This window comes from Clarias gariepinus, chromosome 5, assembly GCF_024256425.1.
Source record: "Clarias gariepinus isolate MV-2021 ecotype Netherlands chromosome 5, CGAR_prim_01v2, whole genome shotgun sequence".
Classification (NCBI taxonomy): domain Eukaryota; kingdom Metazoa; phylum Chordata; class Actinopteri; order Siluriformes; family Clariidae; genus Clarias; species Clarias gariepinus.
The window spans coordinates 23,219,010-23,242,975 of record NC_071104.1 but is presented as its reverse complement, the minus strand read 5'-3'; the positions used below and the strand labels follow the sequence as shown (position 1 = coordinate 23,242,975).

Sequence of the window (23,966 nt, the reverse complement as noted above, 5' to 3'; positions counted from 1 at the left end):
ACAATTAGGACTGGATCAGGAGGACATTTATTTCCAAATGTGTACACTGAAATAATAATATTAAATAATCCGAGAGAGAAAACACAAAACTAACAAAAATACAACAGACTAAAAACATTATATGTTATACATTCATATTTTAGTCTCCAATCACCTCTTGGGTAGTTTATACCAAAGGCCAATGTAAAATCCTACTTTGTAAGCACAGGGAAAGCAACCTATGCATAAGAAAAATACAAAATTTTAAATGTGTGCAAAGAGTACATTTAAAAAAAAAAAATGGAAAAAAAAAAAAAAAAAAAACACACAGTAGTGTAGTCATAAAAAAAATCAGTTGCAAGAACATGACACTTCACATGTGAACAAACAAGTCTTTAAATCTGACTGAAATAATAAAGCAGTTAAACTCACCAAATGTTCCAAGACTTTCAACACGTACATAAAAAGTAAAAAAAAAAACCAGAATCTAACCACTATGTTACTGCATATTATAAAAGAAACAAAAGACAACTATTCCGCAGCAGCAGTAAAAGTCTCAGGTGCTCACTTTAAATTATTCATTCACTCCCTGACAGTCCTGTCAATACTTAAGTAACATAGCAACCAATAGAGAGATGGAATTCCATAGGCCATTTAAACAGAGGTCTAAATTACCCTGTAATCAGTGGTCGTTTTAAATTATAAAAATGTGGCTGCAACTATATATTGAAATAAATAAAAAGGTAATTCAAACAAAACATAAATGTTAACTTATAATTCTAACTGTACAACTTATATAAGTAGTTTACACATTGTTTTTCTTAACCTTTTTTTTCTTTTTGTCTTTAAAGACAGGAGAACTTAAAAATCTGGTATCTGAGAACTTGTCCCCACGCCTCATTTTACTGCAAAATGAGATGAAAAAAATTAATGAAAAACTAGAAACTGTAAAGGGGAAATATACAATGCAGTTAGAGCTACTTTGAAATATTTATTAAATCTCACCAGTTGAGAGGCGGCTCCTTGTATGATACATGAGCTGCCATCCTGCGTGATCGGCTTAAAAGATTGGCTGTCAAGTCTGTGTTTGTTAAGTTCTTCATTGCTCTTCCATCTATCATTCCAAAATAAAACAGTAATTATAAATTATTTTTAAAAAATACAAATTATATGACAAGCTTATGTTATTAGCTCTCATATATTAGTCATCTGCCAATTTCCTGGCACAATACAGGTCTCCACAATCACATGACTGCTACCATAAGAGAAGAGTAAAGGCTAGCATGTGCTTCCTCTTAGACAAATGGTGCCAACTGCATCTTTTGAACTGCAGTAATAGGAAAAATATTTATCTATTGTGTCTCGCAGAAGCCCAATTTAACAAGTTTAAAAAAATGTATAGTTACCTGGAGATTGGTGTGACACGTTACTCCCAGGTTCCTCATAAATGTCCATTATTCGTGATGACATCTCTTCTGAATCTTTGTGGTTTGTGACAGGACTGTCAGGATCATCACAAGTAAAAATCCCAGTGGAGCCAAAATCAAGGGATTCCCATGGAGGCCTTTCTTCAGAGAATAAGCCATTCTCCTTCTGCAACTGCCCTGCCCTTCTTGGGGTTGACTCATTGCCACGGTCATCAAAACAAACAAAAGAAATTTCGCTTTCTCCATTTTTAATGAAACTTTCTTCATTGTTACTAAAATCTAGAACATTTTTCTTTAACTGTGAATTGCAATTGGACAAAACATATGTTTTTCTGCATTTGTCCTTGCAGTTTTGAATATTGTGAAGTGTTGGACTGACATCACCCAAATTCATGCCAACATCATTAATGGAGCACAAGGCACTATTGTGGTCAACTTGTTCATTTGTGCGGTTTCTGTCCCCAGTCTCAACTACAGGCGCTTCCATTAAAGCTTCCTTGAAAACAGAAGATTTCACCCCTTCTGCATGCTCCTGTAATATGTTAGAAGAAGTGCTGTTTTTCTTTATATTTTCATCTGGTATTGGTATTACTTTTGGCAAGATGTCAAAATTTTGAGTAGAGCTATACTTGTGTCCTCTTTTCTTTCCTGATGCATTTTCTCTTGTTGTAAAATTCTGCTTTCTTTCTTTTATCACCTTGGGTTTTGTCTTGGGTTTCTTGGCTTTAATGTTTGTTACTGGAGAATGACTAGATGCATTTTCATCATACAAAGGCCTTGGTTGTTCAAATAAACTCCCAGGTATATAAGACACCTCTTTCTCTAACTGCTGCCCCTCGATCACCTCTAAGGTACACTGTGTATCACATGTCATTGCCAAATCTCTTGCATTTGTCGTTTCCTTAGATCTGATAGTTGCATGAATGTCTAATGTATGATTCAGGGGGTCACTGTTGAGAGATCTCAGACCTGTATGGATCTCATACGTTTCTCTGTTCCTCTGTGTATTGCATTCTTCTGTCTGAGACAATGACTGAGCTGACTGCTTACTTTGATGTTTTTCTGTGTGGACAGAGATTTGCTTGACATCAGTGTAAACTTCATTAAATTCAGCAGGATCCTTTAAACTTTGATCCATACTGAAAGAGGAAACTTTAGTCTTCCTACTTTGTGGTTTTGACTTGTGTGAGATTACATACGTTTTTCTACTGTCTACACAGTTGTTTTGGAGTTTTGGTATTTCAGCTTCACTTTCAGTGCCTTTTCCCCAAGGTACATTTAAGCTATATAAAATGTTATTACTCCTTCTCTGATTTTGAACTTCTTGGTCAGAAAAAAAATCATCCAAATCATCACTTGAGGAAATATTGCTGCATTCGTGGGGAGAGATTACATATGTTTGCCTTGTATTGGTATATCCTGCAATGTGCTTTTGAGACTGCCTGTTGCTTTTGGTGTAACGTGAGGTGACGTGAGTCTTTCTCCGTGCAGTGACTGATTCTTCCCGCTCATTCAGAGACTCCACTGGCTCCTTGTCATTGCTGCTAGTGAAAATTTGAGTACTTATTTGGGGCTGTGTTTCACAGGATGATTGCATAGATGTATTTTTGGTTGTGTCCTCTTGACTCAATTGTAAATAGGACTCTACTGCTGCTTCATTATACTTAAACACATTCTCTCTACTCCTTGCAGAACAAGACTCCCTGACTTCACTAGTTCTTCGCTGATAATCCATACTGATTTTCTTTGGCTTGGTCTGAACTGTGACAATTTCAGCAACATTGTCAACTTCAGTAATATCCATCTCTGAGTCAGACAAAGTGTTCTGAGATGCTGTATAGTTAATCTCTGGACTGGGAAGCTTAACCTTGCTTTTAGGTGAAGAACCATGAGTCTGACTATCATTCATGCTTGACACATTTGCACTTGGACCATGGACATTCTTCTGTTGGTCAAAGTTGGATAGACTGGTTCTGTTATTCTGTCTGGACAACAATGCAGTAAACTCTTTTTCAGTCTGAGAAGAATCTAGAAACAAAACAGAATTCATAGTGTAAAACATGAGACATGATAATACACAAGAAAATTATATGATTGTTTAATTTTGCACACAGGTGTCTATTTTACATCATGAAATAAATCTTCATACCTTCAGAAATCTCTGTCTCCAAACTCTCTGCAGCCTAATATAATATAATAAATAAACGATAGAACGCAGTTCTGTCAAACATTCATGCAGAGTTAATCTTGTGCATGGACCAAATACAGAATACTTAGTAACTGATTACCTCTTCACTGGAAATAAGCTCCACTGCTTTAGCCATACAGTTGATGGAGGTATTATAGAACTCACGTAGAACCATAAACTATTAGATTTAAAAGAGAAATCGGCAATTATACTCACACCATTTAGTAGCCTTCATAGGAGATGACACTCGTTTACACCACACAGTCAAATAAACACTTATTTGTGAAAAACATATTTACAGTCTAATTGGCACTACTAAGCCAGTATTGAGAACACTTTTAAAATAATCAAAAAAGCATTATTAAGCATTATTGCCCGTGTCCTTCCTCTGTGAATTTCAGAGACTCACCATTTGTTTATTTTTATGACGTTGGATTGCAATGTCAAAGCTCAAGCTCTGCAGATTTTTCTGTAAACGCACTGTTTCCATCTCAAGCTGCCTGGATTTCTGTTTCTGAGCGACCAGAGCCAAGGCAAGAGCCTTGTTGTTGGTTTTCAAGGAGAGCTTAAAGAAAGATGATGTGTCTAAAAGAAAACAGAATCAATAGTCAGATTGATTAGGTTACATGATATAGAAATTCTCTTGGTGGCACAATGGGTATCATTTCCACCTCACAGCTTCTTTCCAATTTAATCTGAGCATGAATTAATCTCAGTGTGGAGTGGCACCTTCTGAGCTTCTTGTCACTTTCCATGCTGATGGGTAAATTGGCACCTCTTAATTTCCCAATGGTGTGTATGGTGCCGTTATATACAAGGGGGTATCAAAAGATTCCTGACTAGTTTTGATGCAAGCAGATGGCAGCACAGGGCTGCTTGCATGCAAAGTCAAAAGACGCACTGACTTTTATAAGTCAGTGTACCAAAAGATACCGCCCTGTGTACATTGGAAGATGTGCAACTGGTGATATCCTGACCATGTATGTTACCAATCGTTTGAAGTGTCTTGAGTGGCACGAGTGCTTCAAGAACGGAAGAACATCACTGGAAGATGACGAGCGATTAGATTAGATTCAACTTTACTGAGTACCTGTACAGAGCAAATGAAATGCAGGAAGATTTTTAATGAGCTTAACCTCTAAAAATGTCTAAACCAATTGGCTACTTGTGCACAACGATTGTCGGAGAATAATCCACAGCACTGCTGCCATTGCCAGTGTGTCATACAAAATAGTCAGCAGCTCGACCAAGTGCATGTCAAAATTTCTCGCCATTTGCGGCACTGCGCATTGAGAATACGTCCCCAGGGGCCAGACAGTCAATAGCAACTCTACAGTCAGGTCTCAGGGCGTCTGAGGGAGGACACACGGCAAAAAACAGCTTGAAAACAGGGAAAATTTCGAGACATTTCTGATCCCCCCCCTAATAGAATTGTACATCTAGACTGGATCTCTAACTCATGCCCAGTGGCCTGGCTCCGGATCTACTGAGGCCCTGGCCAAGAAGCTGCTACTAAATGTGAAGAAATTAATAAATGAAAAAAAAAAGGTGTTATAAGACATGCAAAAAACAACAACAAAAAAACTTACTGTGAATTTTTGTTTTTATCTTGGCAGCAGTCTGCTTTATTGTGTTTGGTTTCTTCTCCATCGCCACTGCAACAATCATTACAGTTCAGGCTGTGTGGTAGAAATAATAATGAGACTGTTAGATACACTACTAATGCTTAACATTTATGTTGTCAAACGCTAGCAATGACTACTTGCACTTAACTACTTATTACATAAAAATGTTTAGCCATTTCCTTAATAAGAATTGTACCTTTTTCCTCTAACATCTCGAAATTACATGAATTACATGATTAACCCAACAGCACAAGTTAACTACTAGCGCTCTAACGCTACCACAAGCCTGATAAGTTACGCATTAATTTACGCAAATAAACTGACTGGTAGACCACACATTTAATTAAAAAATAAGTCAACTATAAGCTAAGATAACGGCCAAAATACGGCTACAACATTTTATTGCAAATGTTTAATGCAATCTAAACCTGTAAACAAACCTCATACAGAAGCTAACGTTGATTTAAACACAAACAGTACCGCGACAAATCCAAACTCTTCTTCGTCTCCCTTCTGAGCGTTGTCGCGCACGAAAGGCCGAATGCTCCTTACTGCCTCCTGCTGCACGGTCAGAAATTGTTCCTTATTTTAAAATGTTATATAGTTTACGCCCGATATTAAATTCCGAAATAAGTATGATAGAAATATTTTAAAAATGTATAGAAAAGTCGATGTATTTTACAACCAGCATTTATTCGAATACTTTGCTCCTTATTAAAGCGAGACTTTTATTTTGTTTAATTTTATATGGATCCAATATGTTGAAACCGGAAGCTTATCGGTCGTTGTACTATCATTCATATGATTACCTGTTAGCTATTAAGAAATCTGACGTATGCACTAAATATATCCTCATAGCATATCAAGGGGAAGTTTTAGTACTCTGTGATTGAAATAAGTACCCGAGACTTTGAGAGAGTTGAAATGGAAGGACAACGCTGGTTACCGCTAGAGGCTAATCCAGATGTATGTGAGCTTTTAATTTTATTCGATGTGCTAGCTAGATCGCCATGACATTAATAGACAGAGTGCCGTTTGTACTGTGACTCTGTAGTTTAGGTATTAACGTTGCACTGAGCCTGTGCTTCAGCTTAGACCACGTTCTTTAGCATAAACCGGAGACACTGGGTGTGGTGACTGATTTGTTTGCTGTTTGTCTTGCAGGTAATGAACCAAGTGAGTAAATGTCTTGGCTCAGTTCTGGTCTTCCGCTAGGCCAGAGTCAGGTGTTCAAGTCAATGGGGGTCTTAAGAGAGGAAAGTTAAGACTTCCATGGTGCTTATTTCTTGTTTTTACCATCAGAGGTGATGTAATGACCTGATGTTTTATCACCGAGAGCCACACAACCTGACTCATCACTTTTTCAGCTCTCACTAAATATATTTATTCTTTTTTCATCTTTTTGACTTCTTGTATCTTGCAGTTTTTACGACAGTTGGGCTTAGTACCTAGCTGGCAGTTTGGAGATGTCTTTGGTTTGGACCCAGAGCTTCTTACACTAGTACCCAGTCCTGTTTGTGCTGTCCTGCTCCTCTTCCCAGTCACAGAAAAGGTACATCTCTATTGACTTTAGATGGATCAAACACTTTTAGTGCTTTTAAATGTCATCTCAATAATTTGTCACTTAATGTATGTTGAATGATCCACATCTTCATTTATATCCGAGCATATTATTTAACTATGAATTGTTCAGCACATTATTCAATAACTACTATAAACAGTTTATGATGGTCAGAAGTAACTCAGTGCTTAAGGCATTGGACTACTGATCAGAAAACACAGGGTCAGATGCCAGCACCAGTAAGTTGCCACTGTTGGCCCCTTTAGCAAGGCGGTTACCCTTCAAATGTATAATGAGATAAAATAATAATAAATGTTCAGGAACTATAGTAAAACTGAAAATGCCAATATGACAATGGGTATACACAATAAACAGTTCCCAGCTCATTAGACAAGAACTGAACTCCACCCTAATTCCAACACAATGTATGTCATGTGGTGTATGTTGTATAAACCAGCATTTTAGGCATCAGTTAATATTAAACGTTGGAAAAGCAGAACAAGTGTCCATAAACACGGCGCGATAGTTGATGCTGGGTGTGCCAGTACTGGCATCTTTCATCACCTTGGAATTTTTAACACAGAAGTACTTTAAGGGTTTACTGAGAATTTTGTGAGGAGCAATCAAACAAACAAAAAAACTGCCATTGATCTGTGATTAGGGAAAATGAAAATATTTTAATGAATATTAAATTTTTAGATGAATGTCAGTCAGTTAAGCTAAGTTTAGCCTTTATTTGTCACATATACTGTACATTAAAGCACAGTGAAATTCTTATACTTATGAGATAAAACTCATACTAAAGGTCCTAAGTTTTAGACCCTAAATTAGGGTGACTAGTTCAGAGCTGCTTTTGCAGGACACCAGGATAATGTAGGGTGATAAGTCTCTACTATCTTATTTATCATCTTCAAATGGGCAAATAACACCATGAAATGTCAGCATGCAAGTGAATACATATGGTTTATTTGCCTTTATTTAAAGAGCAAGATGTGTAGATCATTTTGCATACACTTTTGTAAATTTACATTAATACTGATAATAGTATAGAAGCAAATATCTTCATAGTAAATATAAGACACTTAGTAAAAGATATTTTGTTTAATGAAAAAAATCTTATGTGATCCTTGCGAATTTTGCCATGGCATGGTTGTTTGTACCTGATGGCCCAGTTTCAGAAAGTACCGATCTCCTGTGAATTATTCACACAACAGTCTTTAGTGTTTACAGTACACAGGATGGTAAAAAAGTAAACACTTTATACACACACAAATTGGATGTCGGACTCACCCTTGATTTCACAGGACTATAACATATTACACATATCACACATATTAAACATGGTTCTACATTAAACCTTCAAACATATTTTTACATTAAACCACCTGCACACATATGGCACTCAAGGCCTAACATTGTTATGCTACCTGAGCAGTATAATGGTACAACATTAGTCACATTAGGTTTCGGCTTATTGATATCCTGCCATGACCAGTGAGTCAGTGGCAAAGATAGATACTAATTAATAAGGGTGGAATAACAAATTTGTTATATAATTTTTTATTTTTACAGTATGAGTCATTTAGACTGGAAGAGGAAGAAAAGATTAAGGCACAAGGACAGAAAGTGTCATCAGAGGTTTACTTCATGAAACAAACTATTGGAAATGCATGTGGCACAATAGGATTGATTCATGCAGTAGCAAATAACCAAACACATCTAGAGTTTGGTAAGTGATTATTATATGAACTATTAAAATTATGTACAAATGTTTTCAGTTTTTCTGTTACAAATATTATTTATTATGAATATATTTTATGTTATCACTCAGTACCCAATTATAGGTTTACTGAATGTAATATTTATAACAAGTCATGCGCAATTGTTTGGCAGAGCCTGACTCACCACTGAAGACGTTTATTATGCAGTCTTCTAAGATGAGCCCAGAGGAGAAAGCAGCTTTCCTAGAAAAAGATGAGGTTTGTTTAAATATTGTATGCTGTTATCCAGAGACACTGAACTAATTTAAACATCCGGTTGGTTCAAAAGTTGAAATTGTCTTTATTTATATATACTGTACCTATATTAATATTTATTATTATTATTATTATTATTATTTGTATTTTTTATTTTTTCCAGAGTATCCGTGTAACACATGAGTCAAGTGCTCAAGAAGGACAGACAGAGGTTGGTTAAATCTTATGTCACATTGAAGTTGTTAGCTACATGAACTATAGATGAATGAGAGAGGGAAAAATGAACATAAAATATGAGTAATATTTGGGCTACCACAACAGCTTCAGTGAGCTTTGGCATATAATTTTAAGCTTCTTGAACTGTTCGAGAGAGGATTCTTCCAAAAGGTTTTGCCTCATTTAATCTTATGATGATGGTGGTGGTGATTGTGGAGGTGACATGATGGCTGACCAGTATCTAACACATCAGTCCAATAACATTATAGATGTTTAATTGGAATGAGATCTGAAAGCCATAATGTTTGATTTATGTTGTTTACATTCTTAATGAACTATTCAGTGATCCATTGTGGCCTTTTAATGGGGAAAATATAATTCTGGTAAAGACCATCCCATCATCATAGCATAACGGTGATTATGGTGATCGGTGATCATCATAGCATAACGGTAATCCTCTTTCGAACTGCTTATCCTGAGGCTGCTTTTATTGTTGCGGGGATTTTAATCACTCTAACTTAAACAGTACTCCCCAAATTTTTTCGAAATGTGGACTGTCATACAAGTGGAAGCAAAACTCTGGACCATGTCTATACAAACATAGCTGAGGCATACAGAGCTTTAACCCTCCCCCACCTGGGACAGTCTGATCACCTTTCATTGTTCTTACTCCATAAATACACTCCGCTCATTTAACGTGTGAAGCCCTCAGTTACATCCATCAGAGTGTGGACTGAAGAGACTGACACTATACTTCAGGACATATTCCATCATACAGACTGGAGTAGGTTTGCCTCTCAAGCTACTTCTGACTCTCACACGGACATTAATCTGTACACTTCTTCTGTTTTGGATCACATCAAAGCCACTATTGACAGTGTAACAACTGTGAAGCAGAGTACAACATACCCTAATCAGAAGCCATGGATGAATAGGGAAGTTCGGCTCCTGCTCAAGGCCCGGAATGCTGCCTTTAGATCAGGAGATGCGCAGGCCTATAGTGCATCCAGAGCTGACCTGAAAAGGGGCATTGATAAGGCCAAGTGGAGCTACAAGTTGAGGATCGAAGATCATTTCAACAACTATGATCCTCGGCGTATGTGGCAGGGCATACAGTCCATCAGTGACTACAAACCCACCCACTCTGCACTCATATCCACTGAAGTCTCCTTCCTCAACAAACTAAATAATTTCTATTCTTGTTTTGATCAGAGTCACCAGGAGACAATTACTACGTTGATACCACCTGTGAACTTTCAGCCTCTCTCACTTTCCACCGCAGAAGTCTTTCCTTCCTTCAGCAGGATAAATAAACGAAAAGCTGCTGGCCCTGATGGAATCACACCCATACTCATGAAGTGCTTCGAGCGGTTAGTCCTAGCACACCTCAAGAAAAGCCTTCCACCCACACTGGACCCTCATCAGTTTGCCTATCGTGAGAATAGGAGCATTGAAGATGCTGTCTTCCTAACACTACACACGGTACTATCTCACATGGATAATAAGAACACTTACACAAGAATACTTTTTGTGGATTTCAGCTCTGCGTTCAATACAGTCATCCCCAACAGGCTGATGACGAAGCTTGCTGATATCAGAATCAACACCTTTCTATGCAGCTGGATACTGAATTTTCTGACCAACAGACCACAGAATGTTAAATCCAATAACATTCTCTCTTCAACCATCATCCTGAACACTGGCATTCCACAAGGCTGTGTACTGAGCCCCTTCCTGTTTTCACTGTACATGCATGACTGCAGTCCTATGTATGGTTCCAATACCATAGTTAAGTTTGCTGATGACACAACAGTGATTGGCCTCATCAATGACAACGACGAGACCAACTACAGGGCAGAGGTAATGCACTTGGCTGAGTGGTGTGCTGACAATCACCTGCTCCTGAACACCAGTAAGACCAAGGAGCTTATTGTGGACTATGGTCGAACGTGTTACTAACTTCAAGTTCCTGGGGATACACATTTCTGAGGACTTAACCTGGGTTACTAATACCTCCAGTCTCCTCACGAAAGCTTCCCAGCGTCTCTTCTTCCTGAGATTACTGAGGAAGAATCATCTTTGTAAGGACATAATGAACAATTTCTATCGTTGTGCAGTAGAGAGCATCCTAACCAGCTGTATTACAGTCTGGTACGGCAACTGCTCTGTTTCGGACCGTAAATCCATCCAAAGGGTGGTGAAAACCGCCCCGCGCATCATTGGTACCCCTCTTCATGGCATTGAGGAAGTGTACAAGAAAAGGTGTCTGCGTAGGGCCCGTAGCATCGTGAAGGACACCTCTCACCCTGCACATAAACTGTTTTCTGAAAAAGGTTTAGATGCCTAAAAGCTAAGAGCAGCAGGATGAGAAAGTTTTTACCCCACAGTGGTTACCTTATTGAACATTTCACAACCACCTAACCCCTTTACATGTACGGCATCATCATTACTGATAACCCAACATCCCTGTATAATATCTCTGTAAATATTCCCTGTACATTCACTTGTATAACCTGTACATAGATAGTACACTAATATATGTATATTAATATATGTATATTAGTGTACTATCTATGTACAGGTTATACAAGTGAATGTACAGGGAATATTTACAGAGGTATAGATATACTCTCATCCATTCCCATGTGCATTCCCATCCAGCTGTTAAATTATTCATATTTATTCGTAAATATAGCCATATTATTGCACATGCTGTAAATTCAACCATATATAGTTTCTGTATATCCCATATATATATCCCATACTTATATTTAGACATATCTGTATATCTACACTTATTCAGTCAATTAAATTATCCATCTCTGCTCACTTTACACTGTATATTCATTTAAATATATACATACTGTATATTCTTCTGTAAATCCAATTCATACATAGCCTTTATTTATTTATTTATTTATGTATGTATGTATGTATGTATGTGTGTGTGTCTGTGTATATAATATATATATATATATATATATATATATATATATATATATATATATATATATGTTTTATAGCTCTGTATATATGTTTATATCCCACTGCTAACTTACATGTCTGGTTAGATGCTTACTGCATTTCGTTGCCTTGTAACTATGTGCAATGACAATAAAGTTGAATCTAATCTAATCAGTCAGAATAACCTTGTATTGGGACAGGTGTTCTTAAACCTTGCATCCTGTATACATATAATTTCTTCATTTTTTTTCTTTATGTAAGTTTTATTTGTTATTTTTAAAATAATATGTTGCCCAGGACACCTCTAAATCTTCTATGAATATATAAAAACATTGCTTGTCCAACAGGCTCCAAGTGTGGATGAAAAGGTGGATTTACATTTTATTGCCTTTGTGAATGTTGAAGGACATTTATATGAACTGGGTAAGTAATTTTTCAATGCTATTAAATATATTAGATGCCAAATTATGCAAAATGTGATAATGAAGATGTTTAACATTTCATTTGGCTACTTTGCAGATGGCCGGAAGCCTTTTCCAATAGTTCATGGGAAAACCACAGAGGACAGTTTTCTTGAGGTAAATACATATAGTTTATATGAACAGTTTGACTGCAGAACTCAATAAATACCATTTTTTGGATTTTCGCTTAGTTTGGCAAGTTATTTTCCTCAGGCCTTAAAGGTTGTCTACAATATAACAAAATATTTTTGTTGAAAATTGCTATATATTTTTCTTTTCTAAGCTTTAAACGATTATTGCACTGGTTTTGCACTGGATGATGCACTTCGCTATAATATGTATGAAAGAAAATTTAGCAGATATATTGCTACAACACTCATGAGATGCTATTTCTTTGTCTACAACAAAAATTATATACCTGCCAAAAGCCCACATTCAAAAACAGTCACAGAAGCACTTTTAGTCATTTAATCACTTTGTCACAAATAATTGCTTGTAAGTCGTTCCGAGTAAAATAGTTTTTATTTATGCTCAAGGTAAGCTACAAGGCCCCTTCTAACACAAGGCCCCTAAGCAAAAACATTACTTGGTATGCGTAACAAAGAATTGTACAGCCTAGTGCTCTAGCTTTTCATTAGCTTTTCTGTTAAACACAGAAGTTAATGTAGCTGATATTCTGAAGCAGGATAAGCGGAAATGTATAGAGAAGTTTACAAGATTTATAGGACTGTCCACCAACTTCATGGTTTATTCTTCTCACATTTAGGCTACATTATACTGTATAAAGAAATAAGAATTTAAAACTACTTTCACCACTCTTAATTACACTAATTGGCAGTCGCAATTAGTTTCATCATGCGTGGAAGGATGATCATTGTCGCAAAGCAGCTTTACAGAATCAAAGGAAAATTTGGGAAATTGGGTTCAAATGTGGAGAAAATATGTATAAATAATCAGATTGTCTCTGATGAACTAGTTGAGGACATGGCAAGGAAAAACCCTGAGATGGCAAAAACCCATGGAACCCATCCTCATATCAGGAATTGTTTTGCAGTTATGCTTTGTGTTAGGTGACTAGAAGTTCAAATGCATTGTATTTAAATTTAAATATGTATTGGAGTTACTGTGGAGTCCGGTTTCGTTACTGGAGGCTCAGATTTAAAACTGTAGGAAATCCCTGTCGTGAACTATTGAGCGTCTGCAGTCACACGTCCTCAGAGAACAGCTGTCTGCATCATCCGAGTTCTGGACCATCTTCATGGTACTTGTAAAAGTGAAACCATCCCCAGTCACCAAACGCATCCCAAGCAGACACATGGGGCCTCCATGTGACAAGATCTTCAACCAGAAACAGGGCACCAGGATAAATCAAACAGGTCTGGAGGGCAGAGGGGGTCTGGATTACCGGGAGCTCAGGAACGCCATGAGTAGGTCGACAGAGAAATGATGAGAGTGGGAAGAGAAGAGAAGGGGAAGATAATAATTACAGTAGGTATGGTCACAGCCACATAATGTATAAGGTGAAAAGTAAGCAGGGACTCCAGCAGGACTAATTATGACAGCAAAACTAGACAGGAGAGCCAGAAAGAAACACAGAAATAAGGGCTCCCTGGGAAGTAAAGCAACCAGTCACTCCATCGTCAACAAACCTGAGTAGTTGGAGAGAGTAAGGAAGACAGGATCCAAACATACCAGTTTACCATAATACTCTGTGTCTAATACTCAGTCCCCCAGATCTGCTCCTTTACCTAAGGCAGATCTATTTACAGATATGCACTGAGACTGTGTCCGAGTCCCAAACATTAATTGAAAGGCTATTGCATAATTTTGGGGCTTTGTGAGAAAAAGATCTCCCGCTGTACAGTAGATATCGTAATAGCCGCTACTGAGAAGCAGTCTGCATCCCTTGATCGAAGTATGTGTGGCGGATCGTAAGACAGTTCACTCAGGTACTGTGGCCTGAGACCTTTTCATGCTTTATAGGTAAATTAGTAGTATTTTCAAATAAATGCAAAATTTTACTGGGAGCCAGTGCAGTGTGCATACTGTAATATAGGGGTTATGTGCTCATATCTTCTGGTTCTAGTAAGCTTGCTGCTGCATTCTGGAGCAACTGGAGCTTATTTATGTACTGTAGGTGACCATAGCATGAACTAATTTATCTGCATTCTGTTAATACAATACATCTCTTACCTTGGAAATAATTGAGAGATGAAAGTATGCTATCCTGCTAATATTATCTTCATAAGCTTCAAATGAAAGATTGAAATCTATATTTACACCATATATGTACTGTGAGCATGTGTTGGCAGAGCAAAATAACTGGTTAAATAAATGAATCATAATATGTTGCGAATAAATGGTGTTTGTAGAACTGTTGTATAAATGCATTATCTTGCCCAAGGTTGTGCCATTGTGCTGAATACCATCACATTTGCCTTTGACAGCATCACAGCTGTGCTGATAACCAGCACATCAGCACTCTCTCGTGTGATATTGCTTAATTCATATGGCACATAGTAGAATGTAGAATGATAAGGCACTGTTGTTAACTTATGAAGACAACATTAAAAAAAAGGAAGTCATTTATCCTTTTTAACACCTTTGTTGTAAAAAAAACAACAAAAAAAAAAAAACAATGCACAACATATTCTGTCACAGCTTGTAGGACTTCTTGCTTCTTTTGACAAAACTCGTTTATCTCAAAACTGAAAAATAATGTCTCATTTTGCAGTCAACCTGTTCATATTCTGTCTATTAAACAATTGGTTATTGTATCTGGAGAAATATACTCAGCAAAAAAAGAAATGCCCCTTTTTCAGGACTGTGTATTTCAACAATAATGTTGTAAAAATCCAAATAACTTTACAGATCTTTATTGTAAAGGGTTTAAACAATGTTTTCCATGCATGTTCAATTAACCATAATCAATTAATTAACATGCACCTGTGGAATGGTCGTTAAGACCTTAACAGCTTACAGAAAGTAGGCATTTAAGGTCACAGTTCTAAAAACGCAGGACACTAAAGAGACTTGTCTACCGACTGTGAAAAACACCCAAAGAAAGATGCCCAGGGTCCCTGCTCATCTGTGTGAACGTGCATTAGGCATGCTGCAGGGAGGCATGAGGACTGCTGATGTGGCTAGGGCAATAAATTGCCATGTCCGCACTGTGAGACGCCTAAGACAGCGCTACAGGGAGACAGGAAGGACAGCTGATCATCCTCGCAGTGGAAGACCACGTGTAACAACACCTGCACAGGATCGGTACATCCGAATATCACACCTGCGTGACAGGTACAGGATGGCCACAACAACTGCCTGAGTCACACCAGGAACACACAATCCCTCCATCAGTGCTCAGACTGTCCGCAATAGGCAGTCCATGAGGAGGAGATGCACTGCAGTACTTCAAGCAGCTGGTGGCCACACCAGATACTGACTGGTACTTTTGATTTTGAGCCTCCCTTCATTCAGTGACACATTGTGAAACATTTTTAGTTTATGTCTTATGGTGTTGACTCTTTTAGTGTTCATACAAATATTTACACATTAAGTTTACTGAAAGTAAAAACAGTTGAAAGTCAGAGGACGTTTCTTTTTTTGCTGAGTATATGTTCTTAGCTATTACAATATCTACTGTGTACAGATTAACTGTTCAAATGTTTGTGGTGGCAAGAATGATTTTAGCTTAATGTAATGTAGAACTTTATCTTTCTTTGTCTGTAGGATGCTGCAAGGGTCTGTAAGGAATTCATGGCACGTGATCCACACGAGCTTCGCTTCACTGTTGTGGCTCTGTCCAAAGCCTAAAACACCCGCCTACATTCTGTTTACTTAAGAAGAAACTGCCAACAATTTGCAAATGTTAAAGTGTTTGAGTACATGCTGAATTACGTTTTTGAAAAAGCAATTATTTGCAAAAATCTTGTTGCAAATTCCTGACCTAATGTGTCATTAGGAATGAAACAAAGAAACTTAATGTGTCTGTGTATGCATTTATAGTATTTTTTAAATTTATGTTCAATTACTATTCGAACTTTAACTATGCCTTTTCTGCTCAATCACACTGACACTCTCATTTAAATTAGACCAGAATTAAGTAGCAGTTTCCCTATAGACTGCAAAAGAAAGAAACTGTGTATAAAACATGCTCCATACAGATTCTCTTTTTTTGATGCACAGAATTACATTAAAGGTGAAGGTCTTATACATATTGACTTGTAAGTGTTTGTCAGATAAACTCTTTCCCGATTTCTGGGTTTGCATTTGTTAAATATTGGACTGGACTTAAACTGTCGTAAAACTGTCCAGTTCCAGTGGCTGCTGTGAGATTTAGAACCTGATGTGGTTATCTGCCCCTCTTCCTTAAGGTTTTGAAGTGTTTTGCATTCACAGATTTTTTTTCTTTTTTTCATTCTTGTGTAAGCTACAGTCTTTTGTGCATAAGAATTGCATGAGATTTGTTTCCGAAGTATTCAAACCAGTCAAGTGGGCACCAACAACCATCACAATGATATCATGATTTTTGGTGTGAACATTAACTGAAGATTTTTTTTATTGTGCTGTAATACAGTAACATACCTTGCTTTTTATATCTCATATAGAGTCTCAAAATTTGATTCTTTAAACATCGGAAAGCAGCCCAAATACTGCACATTTACTTTTTATAACTAAACAAACCATGCACTCTTTAATTTAATACTATTAAATGTATGGCTGTTAATGGGCTGACAGAATATGATTTTTTATTCCACTAGGGGGTGGTATGACGCTGGTAATATAAACGACATAAGCACTTGAGAAAAAAAACCGAACCTTTCTGGAGAGCATTATTTCTTCAGAAGTGCCCATGTAATTATAAGGTGCAAATCAGGCCTGTTAGTATAAAGTAGCACAAGCTCTAAAGATGACAGAAATAACTCAAGCTTTCAAGCTGTGTATTCAGCTTTGGAATTACCAGATAAGCCTTAGAAGCATATTTGTACATCTCAGATGGTGAAAGTGATTAAATAATGATCATTATGTGCTGGAAAGAGGAGAGGATGCAAGTCTTAAAACAGTATTTTTTTTTGAGGCACAAACATGTCTAGAGGTTACATGCACTGCACACTAAGAGATACTAGTACAAAACAGTTGTGTAGCAGCATTAACTTTTAAAGTATGGTTTGTTATGGCAACACGCTGTTTATTATTTTCTTTAAAACCATCTGCAGCAATTCAATAAAATAAAAATCACTTTTCCTTTGAAAACTTTAGAGTTTCAACTTCAGTAGTTTTTATTTTCATTCATGTTTCTTTTTTCTTTTTATTATACAAGTTTTTTCACATATAGCATGATTGTGATTACACAGGTCAGTAACCACAGTAACCATATTTTATGTAATCCCACATAATCCTCCTCATCCTTTATTTTCTATATGCCGGTCAGGCCCAAACAGAAGGATGAATCTGTATAGCTATAATAATTTAAACTATGACATTTTACTCAGAGTTTGTTTAGCACTGGCTTTTTGTTCTTATTTCTTAAAAGGTAAAAGTTAATTCTTTCACTGTGACCCACGGCTGTCACATGTATATGAAGCTTCATCTATTATGGGCTTTGGCAGGAACATTTTAGAGCAGCAGCCTCATATAAACTTTGTAGGAAGATATTGTTACTAGGCCTCCCTCTTAAATGATTAACAGGGCTGTTAATGTGTGTAATGTGTGTGTAAAAGTGGAAAGGGTAGTCAGTCACATGCCCACATTCTTTTACTAGACTCCATTATTTTAATTCTCATGGTATACTCACTCATTCTTTTTTTGACTCCTACTACCACTAATTATATTGATAAGGCAAATTTTGAAAGTTTCCTGTTTTTTTTTTTAATCCTTTCAACTCGCAGGATGTTTCAGTGGGTTTAGACACTGATTCTTCATTCTAGTGTCTTCATGTTTTTCTAATTACAGTACTCTTACTACAGTAATCATTGAATTGCTTAAGATGTGATTTGAAGGGCTTACAGTAATTACTCAGCATAATAAATGATGTTGCTACACGGCATGCATCTGCATAGAAAGCCAGATGCTTTGTGTGGGGGATTAAGTTATTTTTACACATAGCAATTTTGATTTCAGGAACTTCCACTGGAACGTTTATTATATTATTTATTATTACAGTAATGTGCCTCTTTTATGTTTTCAGTGAAAATGTTCAGGATTTTAAGGAGAAAAAAAAGTGCAAAGGCACACATTTTTATGTGATTTTTTGTTAAATTACCTTAAATCAAAAATTGAGAGAAGCACATATTGAACTCTCTATTCTAGCTCACCTCCACTACACCCAGTAAATTATGATGTAGAATATCACCTTTTCCTTTTCCTAATTTTTTAAAATTTATTTTCTTATTTGTTTTTTGGTTTGTGACCTTTCTATGCAGTATTATAGGTGGTTCATTATATTGTTCATAAAGGCAGCATAAGTTCATTCCAGGCAAGTAGGAACCACACTTGCTCAATGGTAGGTTGAAAACAGAGATCAGTTGATTAATACAGATCATGCTCTGTTGGAAAGATAAGATTTGACATCTCGGATCTAATTGAAGAGAACAATGACAGTAAAGCTCAGGATTATTCACCAGCACCTGTTGATCCCAGCTGAGCCAGTTTTACTTGCCTTGCACTGAGTTGTCCTGACTGTCATTACTACTTGATTTCAAGGCATAGTCAAGTAATAAATGATTTTAAGTATCTTATGATTTCTGATTAACTGTTCTATTTTTGTAAATACAGGCATATACCTATTATCCACAAAAACAAATCATGAAGCTCAATATAATAACCATCATCTTTTAGATTTTGACAGTAAAAGTTACCAACAGTAGACTAATGGTACCAGACAAGCTAACCTCCATCTTATATTTATTTATATCTCATAAAAAAACAGATATTATAGAACAAAGCAAAAATAACCCCCTATGTTCTTGATAAGACAAAACATTCCTGCACTACATTTGAGAAGCTATGAAATAGCCACTCAGAGAACCCACACACTGTAAAAGGGGGTGTAAAAACAACACAAGTATTTCCTCTTGTGGTTAAATAACAATAGGGTATCTGGCTATATCCTGCATCACTTGCTTAAGATCATTGGTAAGGCTTGAGGCTACTCTATTCTGTATTGTCACATTCTTTGTAAATGTTCTTGTTCTCTGTGGTTCTCTGTGGTTTGGCTGCTGAGCTTCGGCCTGTTTGCAGAAGGTCTGGCAGAAACATGAGGTGAACCAGATGAGCCAAGTCTCTGCTCCAGAAACTAAACTGTGTTGTTGTGCAGGTCAGTTTAGGAGAGCAGTGAAAGTCTGGAAAATCGTTTCTAATCCACTTCTTACCTTCTCACCTACTGTGGCTTCCTGTGTTTGTTCTGACTGCAAAGTCACTAAGAAGAGGTTTAGGACCTCCGGAGTTGCCACCAAGATTGGATTGTTTTCTATTGGTAAGTAATACTTTTTCTCTGCTGGCTTTTTGGTGCAATTAAAAAAAAAAAAATTCAGAGCTTAGGATTGTTTTCTCCATTGCAACAACTAATGAGAAATTTAAGTATCACTCAGTATTGTAAGCAAAAGTGTATTATTCGCTATTATAAAAAAAATAATTATTTTTGTGAAATGCCTAGAAGGTATTAATGTGGTTTGTATGACTTAAGTCTCCTTGACAATATTCTATTATGTAGCTATTCTTTGAGTTTAAATCCACTTCTTTTCTTACAATAAAATCAGGAAAGACTGATATCACACTAGAGCTGACTTAGAACAGGCTGTGCAGAGACAATGGTAAAATGCATGTTTTACAGGGTGTTGTATTGTTTTTGTTGTTGTCTGAATAGCTCTGTCACTCTTGTACTGAAATCCGTTCTGCCGATTCCAGTAGTTCTAGGTTAAGGCATTAAAAGCAGCCAATTTTAGCACATAGGGCTTAGACCGAGCTAAGCAAAAATATTAGGAAACATGCATGCTATAGATAATATCAATACTAACAAAAAGGATGTAAAGGACAGATATTATTAGGCATTTCACAATCATTGCACTCAGAAATCTGAATGGGATGGCATGCTGTGTTTGAGATATAGCTGTTGGGTGAAGGTGATATTTGTAAGCGCTAGTGCAAGCTCAGAGTATTTGCCTCTCTTTTTGCACGTGACAGGGTGCTTTTGGGCTGATGCATGAACATTTCTGTATCGACACCCTGGTGTCACATCAGTGAGTCAGCATCCTGATGCAGAGTTTTTATATCCCAACTGCTCGCTGCTCCCTCCTGAAAACTCTTGCGACACGTACTGCTGCTTGATTATAATCTGAGTCGGTAATGGGCATGTTAATCAAAATATTTATGTAAAAATATTTGATCCATATAAACATTCTGCAGAATTTTTTTTTTTTTTACAGAATATGATTTATATACATATATATATATATATATATATATATATATATATATATAAAAAGGTCTGTTTGTTTGATAAACAATTTGTGCAGTGAAATTTTGTGCAATTTGTGTCAAAAAGTCAGATAGGTAAAGCTAAGTAAAACCAGTACAAATAGAATTATGATTTGTATAAACATTATTACACACTATACTTACATTTATTTATTTATTTATTTTTGTCCAGATGCTTACAATAAAATCTATTTATTTTCAGTGGATAATTTAATAACAAAGGTAACAGCATCATGCCAGGCATAATCAAGATTATTAACAGATTTTCCACACCTACTGCTGGCCCTTTTGAGTTTCTGTTTTTTATTGCATTTTTTAAATGCATGCATAATTACATAACCGAACACACCCTGTTTCATTCATTGGTGCACCTAAAGTATGCAACTAAACCAACTACTGTAAAATGAAATATTACATAACATGTATTACTATTATAATGACATTTATTTAATTGTTACGGAAATGTAGAAAAAATGCTGCTAAGAAAAATAGCGAAAGCTTGAATAGGGTTTTTTTTTTTTTTGTTCTGCTGACATTAATTGCCATATTGGGTAAAACATAAATACATACTGTAAATCACACTTAAAAATTTGGCATTACCTAATGGCTATAAATTGAAACCAAGAATCTGAATCAAGTTTAAAATGTAGTGTAGCATATAGTACTTTGCCCTTTACTCATTAAAACACCAGGATATTTACTAAAGTCAACCTGGATAAGCATCCCCATGCCCAGAAAGCATTACAGTGATATTTCCATGAGATAGTTCCAAGCCTGAAATTTACTGAGCATAAATTTTCAACTGGGATTTAAAATATCCTCACACAGGCATTCTAAAGCAAACACTTAAAAGAAACCCCAATATAGAATATATCTTTACTGTTCTTAACATCTATTTGAATGACTTTTTCTGAAATCCTGAATTTTTACAAAAATGTGTAGTAAACACAGAGCTCTCTATTTATCTGTGTTTTTGAATGATTAAATAAAATGTTCTTATTATTTAGGGCTCTGAAATCATGTTGTATCATTCACATTCATTATAAACATTGAAAAAATTTAGACTTATCATTATAAAAATGGCATTTTTTGACAGTTTTAATTTGTTGACTTTGAGATGCGAGCTGTCATGTTAACCATGATTGTGTTTCGGTTTGTCTGTGGGCCAGGTTTCCATGGTGGAAGGTTCTGTATTCCAGCAAATGCCAGAGCTGTGGGTTTCCTCTCAGTCCCATCACATAGCTGATCCCTCTTTTAAAAACCTGGAGAGAAAACCTGCACTTATGTGGTGTACTTCTGGACCACAAAAGAAAATTCATTCTGCATAGTCTTTACATTGAGGTTAAGCAGAAAGATGATTGCACATGGCTCCAAGCTCTGTAAACAGGCTATAATTGAGCTGGGTGGATATATCGGAATCAAGCCTCACCACTGGCAAAAGGGAATATTTTAATAGATTTTTTTCTTCCACAGACCACCAGACGTGCTTAATCCATGAACTATCATCACACATGTTTATTATAATTTGACGGTGGACTTTTATTGTGTTTGTAAATTCACACGAGCATCAGAGTGTTGGATGGATGAAATAGGTGTGATTGGGAGTTTACAATTCAGTTTTTTTTTTGTTTTTGTTTTACCATATTTTATGTTCAATACCAAAATAGCAGTTACAGGATGAGAAATTCACAAAACACTTAGTGCCTAGCTATTTAGGCCCACCCAATATGCTTTTATTTAACCTCTCTTAATTTTTTACACACTTCAAATATTTGTATCAGTGAAATAGGGCACGATGATTTCAAGAGTATTTAAAACACATACAGTATATAGTAAGAGAAAAAAAATCATATTAATTTTAGAATAATGGAAATGTATGTTTGTTAATTGTTCACCAAATTTCACAGGTTCATTTAAACGTTAGATGAACTTTTGCACAAAATTCCCATTATGACAACAAAGCATAACTTTTCATCTAGGAGACAAAAATTATAGGTATCTAGATAATAAAAAATACCATAAACACAATCATTATTGCTAAACATTATTATAGGTTATAGTTAGGATAGTGGGTTTTTTTAAGTGACAAAAACAGTTTCAAATTCGAAGACATAAGAAAATACCCAGATAGCCTCCTAGGTACTACACTCCATTAGCAAGTGTTTTCTTTTACTGAAGACATTAGGTACACTGGGAAAAATGCTGTGGGATTGGGCAGTTTTTACTTTAATGCAGGCACTATTATTTAAAATGGCAGCTTATTGGACCTTGTTAATTACTTATTTGGGGCTACATACTGTATGACATATTTGTCATGCCCATTCATACATATTCAGTAATTGCTTTATCCTGGTTTAGGGTTGCTGTGGTTTAAATTACCAATCTGTTTATATTTTGGGGAAGAGGACCCATTCTTTTTTTATAAGAAAATCTCATGGACAGGTGCAAGAAAAAACGATAACTGCTGTCGCAGACGGGGTTGTTCAGATTTTCTGTGGAAGCAGATGGGATTGGTCAGAATTCTTTCAGGAGTGGGCAGGAGTGGGCTAAAAAATATTCTACAAACATTTCTTGTTCAGCACAGCTTTTTAAGAGAGGCTTGCTCTGAGTCTGAGCTCTGAGTATGATGGCAAAACCGTTTTACCGTTCACTAAAAGTCCAAATGTTGATAGGTATATTTCCAGGATCATGTGTCCTTGCCAATGTTACTAAATTGATGCTTATGACTTAAAGTACTTAAAGCACCCTGTGATTATTTCAGGTCATTTAAAACCTATCCACACAGTCGGATTTGCACAGACCCTGTAAAACAATATAAAAATACAATTATTGTGACAGATGTGACGATAAGTCAAGCATGTGGAAATGCAATGCATTATATTGCATACACATAATATGTACAGCAAGCAGAAAACAGGATTTCTAATGCATGCAAACCCTCCCCCACACTAATGGAACAATTGCCTGGGGGAAAAATAGTTTGCATGTCAGTCACCTGTTCAGTGTCATAGCAACTAAAGTCTCCAAAATAATCCACCCCCTGCTGCTACCATAGGTATGTTATGACAGTGTGCCGTGACAGTTTCTGGGTGTG

At 36.3% G+C, this 23,966-nt stretch overlaps 2 protein-coding genes across 4 annotated transcripts; one reads left to right on the top strand and one right to left on the bottom strand.

The window, feature by feature from the left end:
• Positions 1-9: 9 nt before the first annotated feature.
• sgo2 (shugoshin 2) lies at positions 10-5,706 on the bottom strand. 2 transcript variants are annotated; one of them, XM_053496751.1, is made up of 8 exons: positions 5,660-5,706; positions 5,184-5,273; positions 4,004-4,179; positions 3,695-3,772; positions 3,556-3,589; positions 1,386-3,434; positions 985-1,093; positions 10-884 (listed from the first exon to the last, which is right to left on the bottom strand). In XM_053496751.1, exons 2-8 carry the CDS (start codon positions 5,260-5,262, stop codon positions 785-787), a joined length of 2,625 nt encoding a protein of 874 aa, XP_053352726.1. In that variant the 5' UTR covers positions 5,263-5,273; positions 5,660-5,706; the 3' UTR covers positions 10-784. The 2 variants fall into 2 exon arrangements, with proteins under 2 accessions (XP_053352726.1, XP_053352725.1); XM_053496750.1 differs by lacking the exon at positions 5,660-5,706 and adding an exon at positions 5,416-5,638.
• Positions 5,707-5,985: 279 nt separating this feature from the next.
• uchl3 (ubiquitin carboxyl-terminal esterase L3 (ubiquitin thiolesterase)) lies at positions 5,986-16,609 on the top strand. Of its 2 annotated transcripts, none has more exons than XM_053497183.1 (9): positions 5,986-6,185; positions 6,384-6,395; positions 6,643-6,771; positions 8,353-8,509; positions 8,674-8,759; positions 8,920-8,967; positions 12,284-12,359; positions 12,456-12,514; positions 16,127-16,609. In XM_053497183.1, exons 1-9 carry the CDS (start codon positions 6,144-6,146, stop codon positions 16,208-16,210), a joined length of 693 nt encoding a protein of 230 aa, XP_053353158.1. In that variant the 5' UTR covers positions 5,986-6,143; the 3' UTR covers positions 16,211-16,609. The 2 variants fall into 2 exon arrangements, with proteins under 2 accessions (XP_053353158.1, XP_053353159.1); XM_053497184.1 differs by having other exon boundaries at positions 6,384-6,494.
• Positions 16,610-23,966: the final 7,357 nt, after the last annotated feature.

Coding starts and splice junctions, on each gene's coding strand:
- uchl3 (XM_053497183.1), top strand. CDS start 6,144: ATGGAAGGACAACGCTGGTTACCGCTAGAGGCTAATCCAGAT. Junction 6,772..8,352: donor TCTTCCCAGTCACAGAAAAG/GTACATCTCTAT, acceptor TTATTTTTACAG/TATGAGTCATTTAGACTGGA. Junction 12,515..16,126: donor CAGAGGACAGTTTTCTTGAG/GTAAATACATAT, acceptor CTTTGTCTGTAG/GATGCTGCAAGGGTCTGTAA.
- sgo2 (XM_053496751.1), bottom strand. CDS start 5,262: ATGATTGTTGCAGTGGCGATGGAGAAGAAACCAAACACAATAAAGCAG. Junction 1,094..1,385: donor CGTGTCACACCAATCTCCAG/GTAACTATACAT, acceptor TTGGAATGATAG/ATGGAAGAGCAATGAAGAAC. Junction 885..984: donor AAGGAGCCGCCTCTCAACTG/GTGAGATTTAAT, acceptor CTCATTTTGCAG/TAAAATGAGGCGTGGGGACA.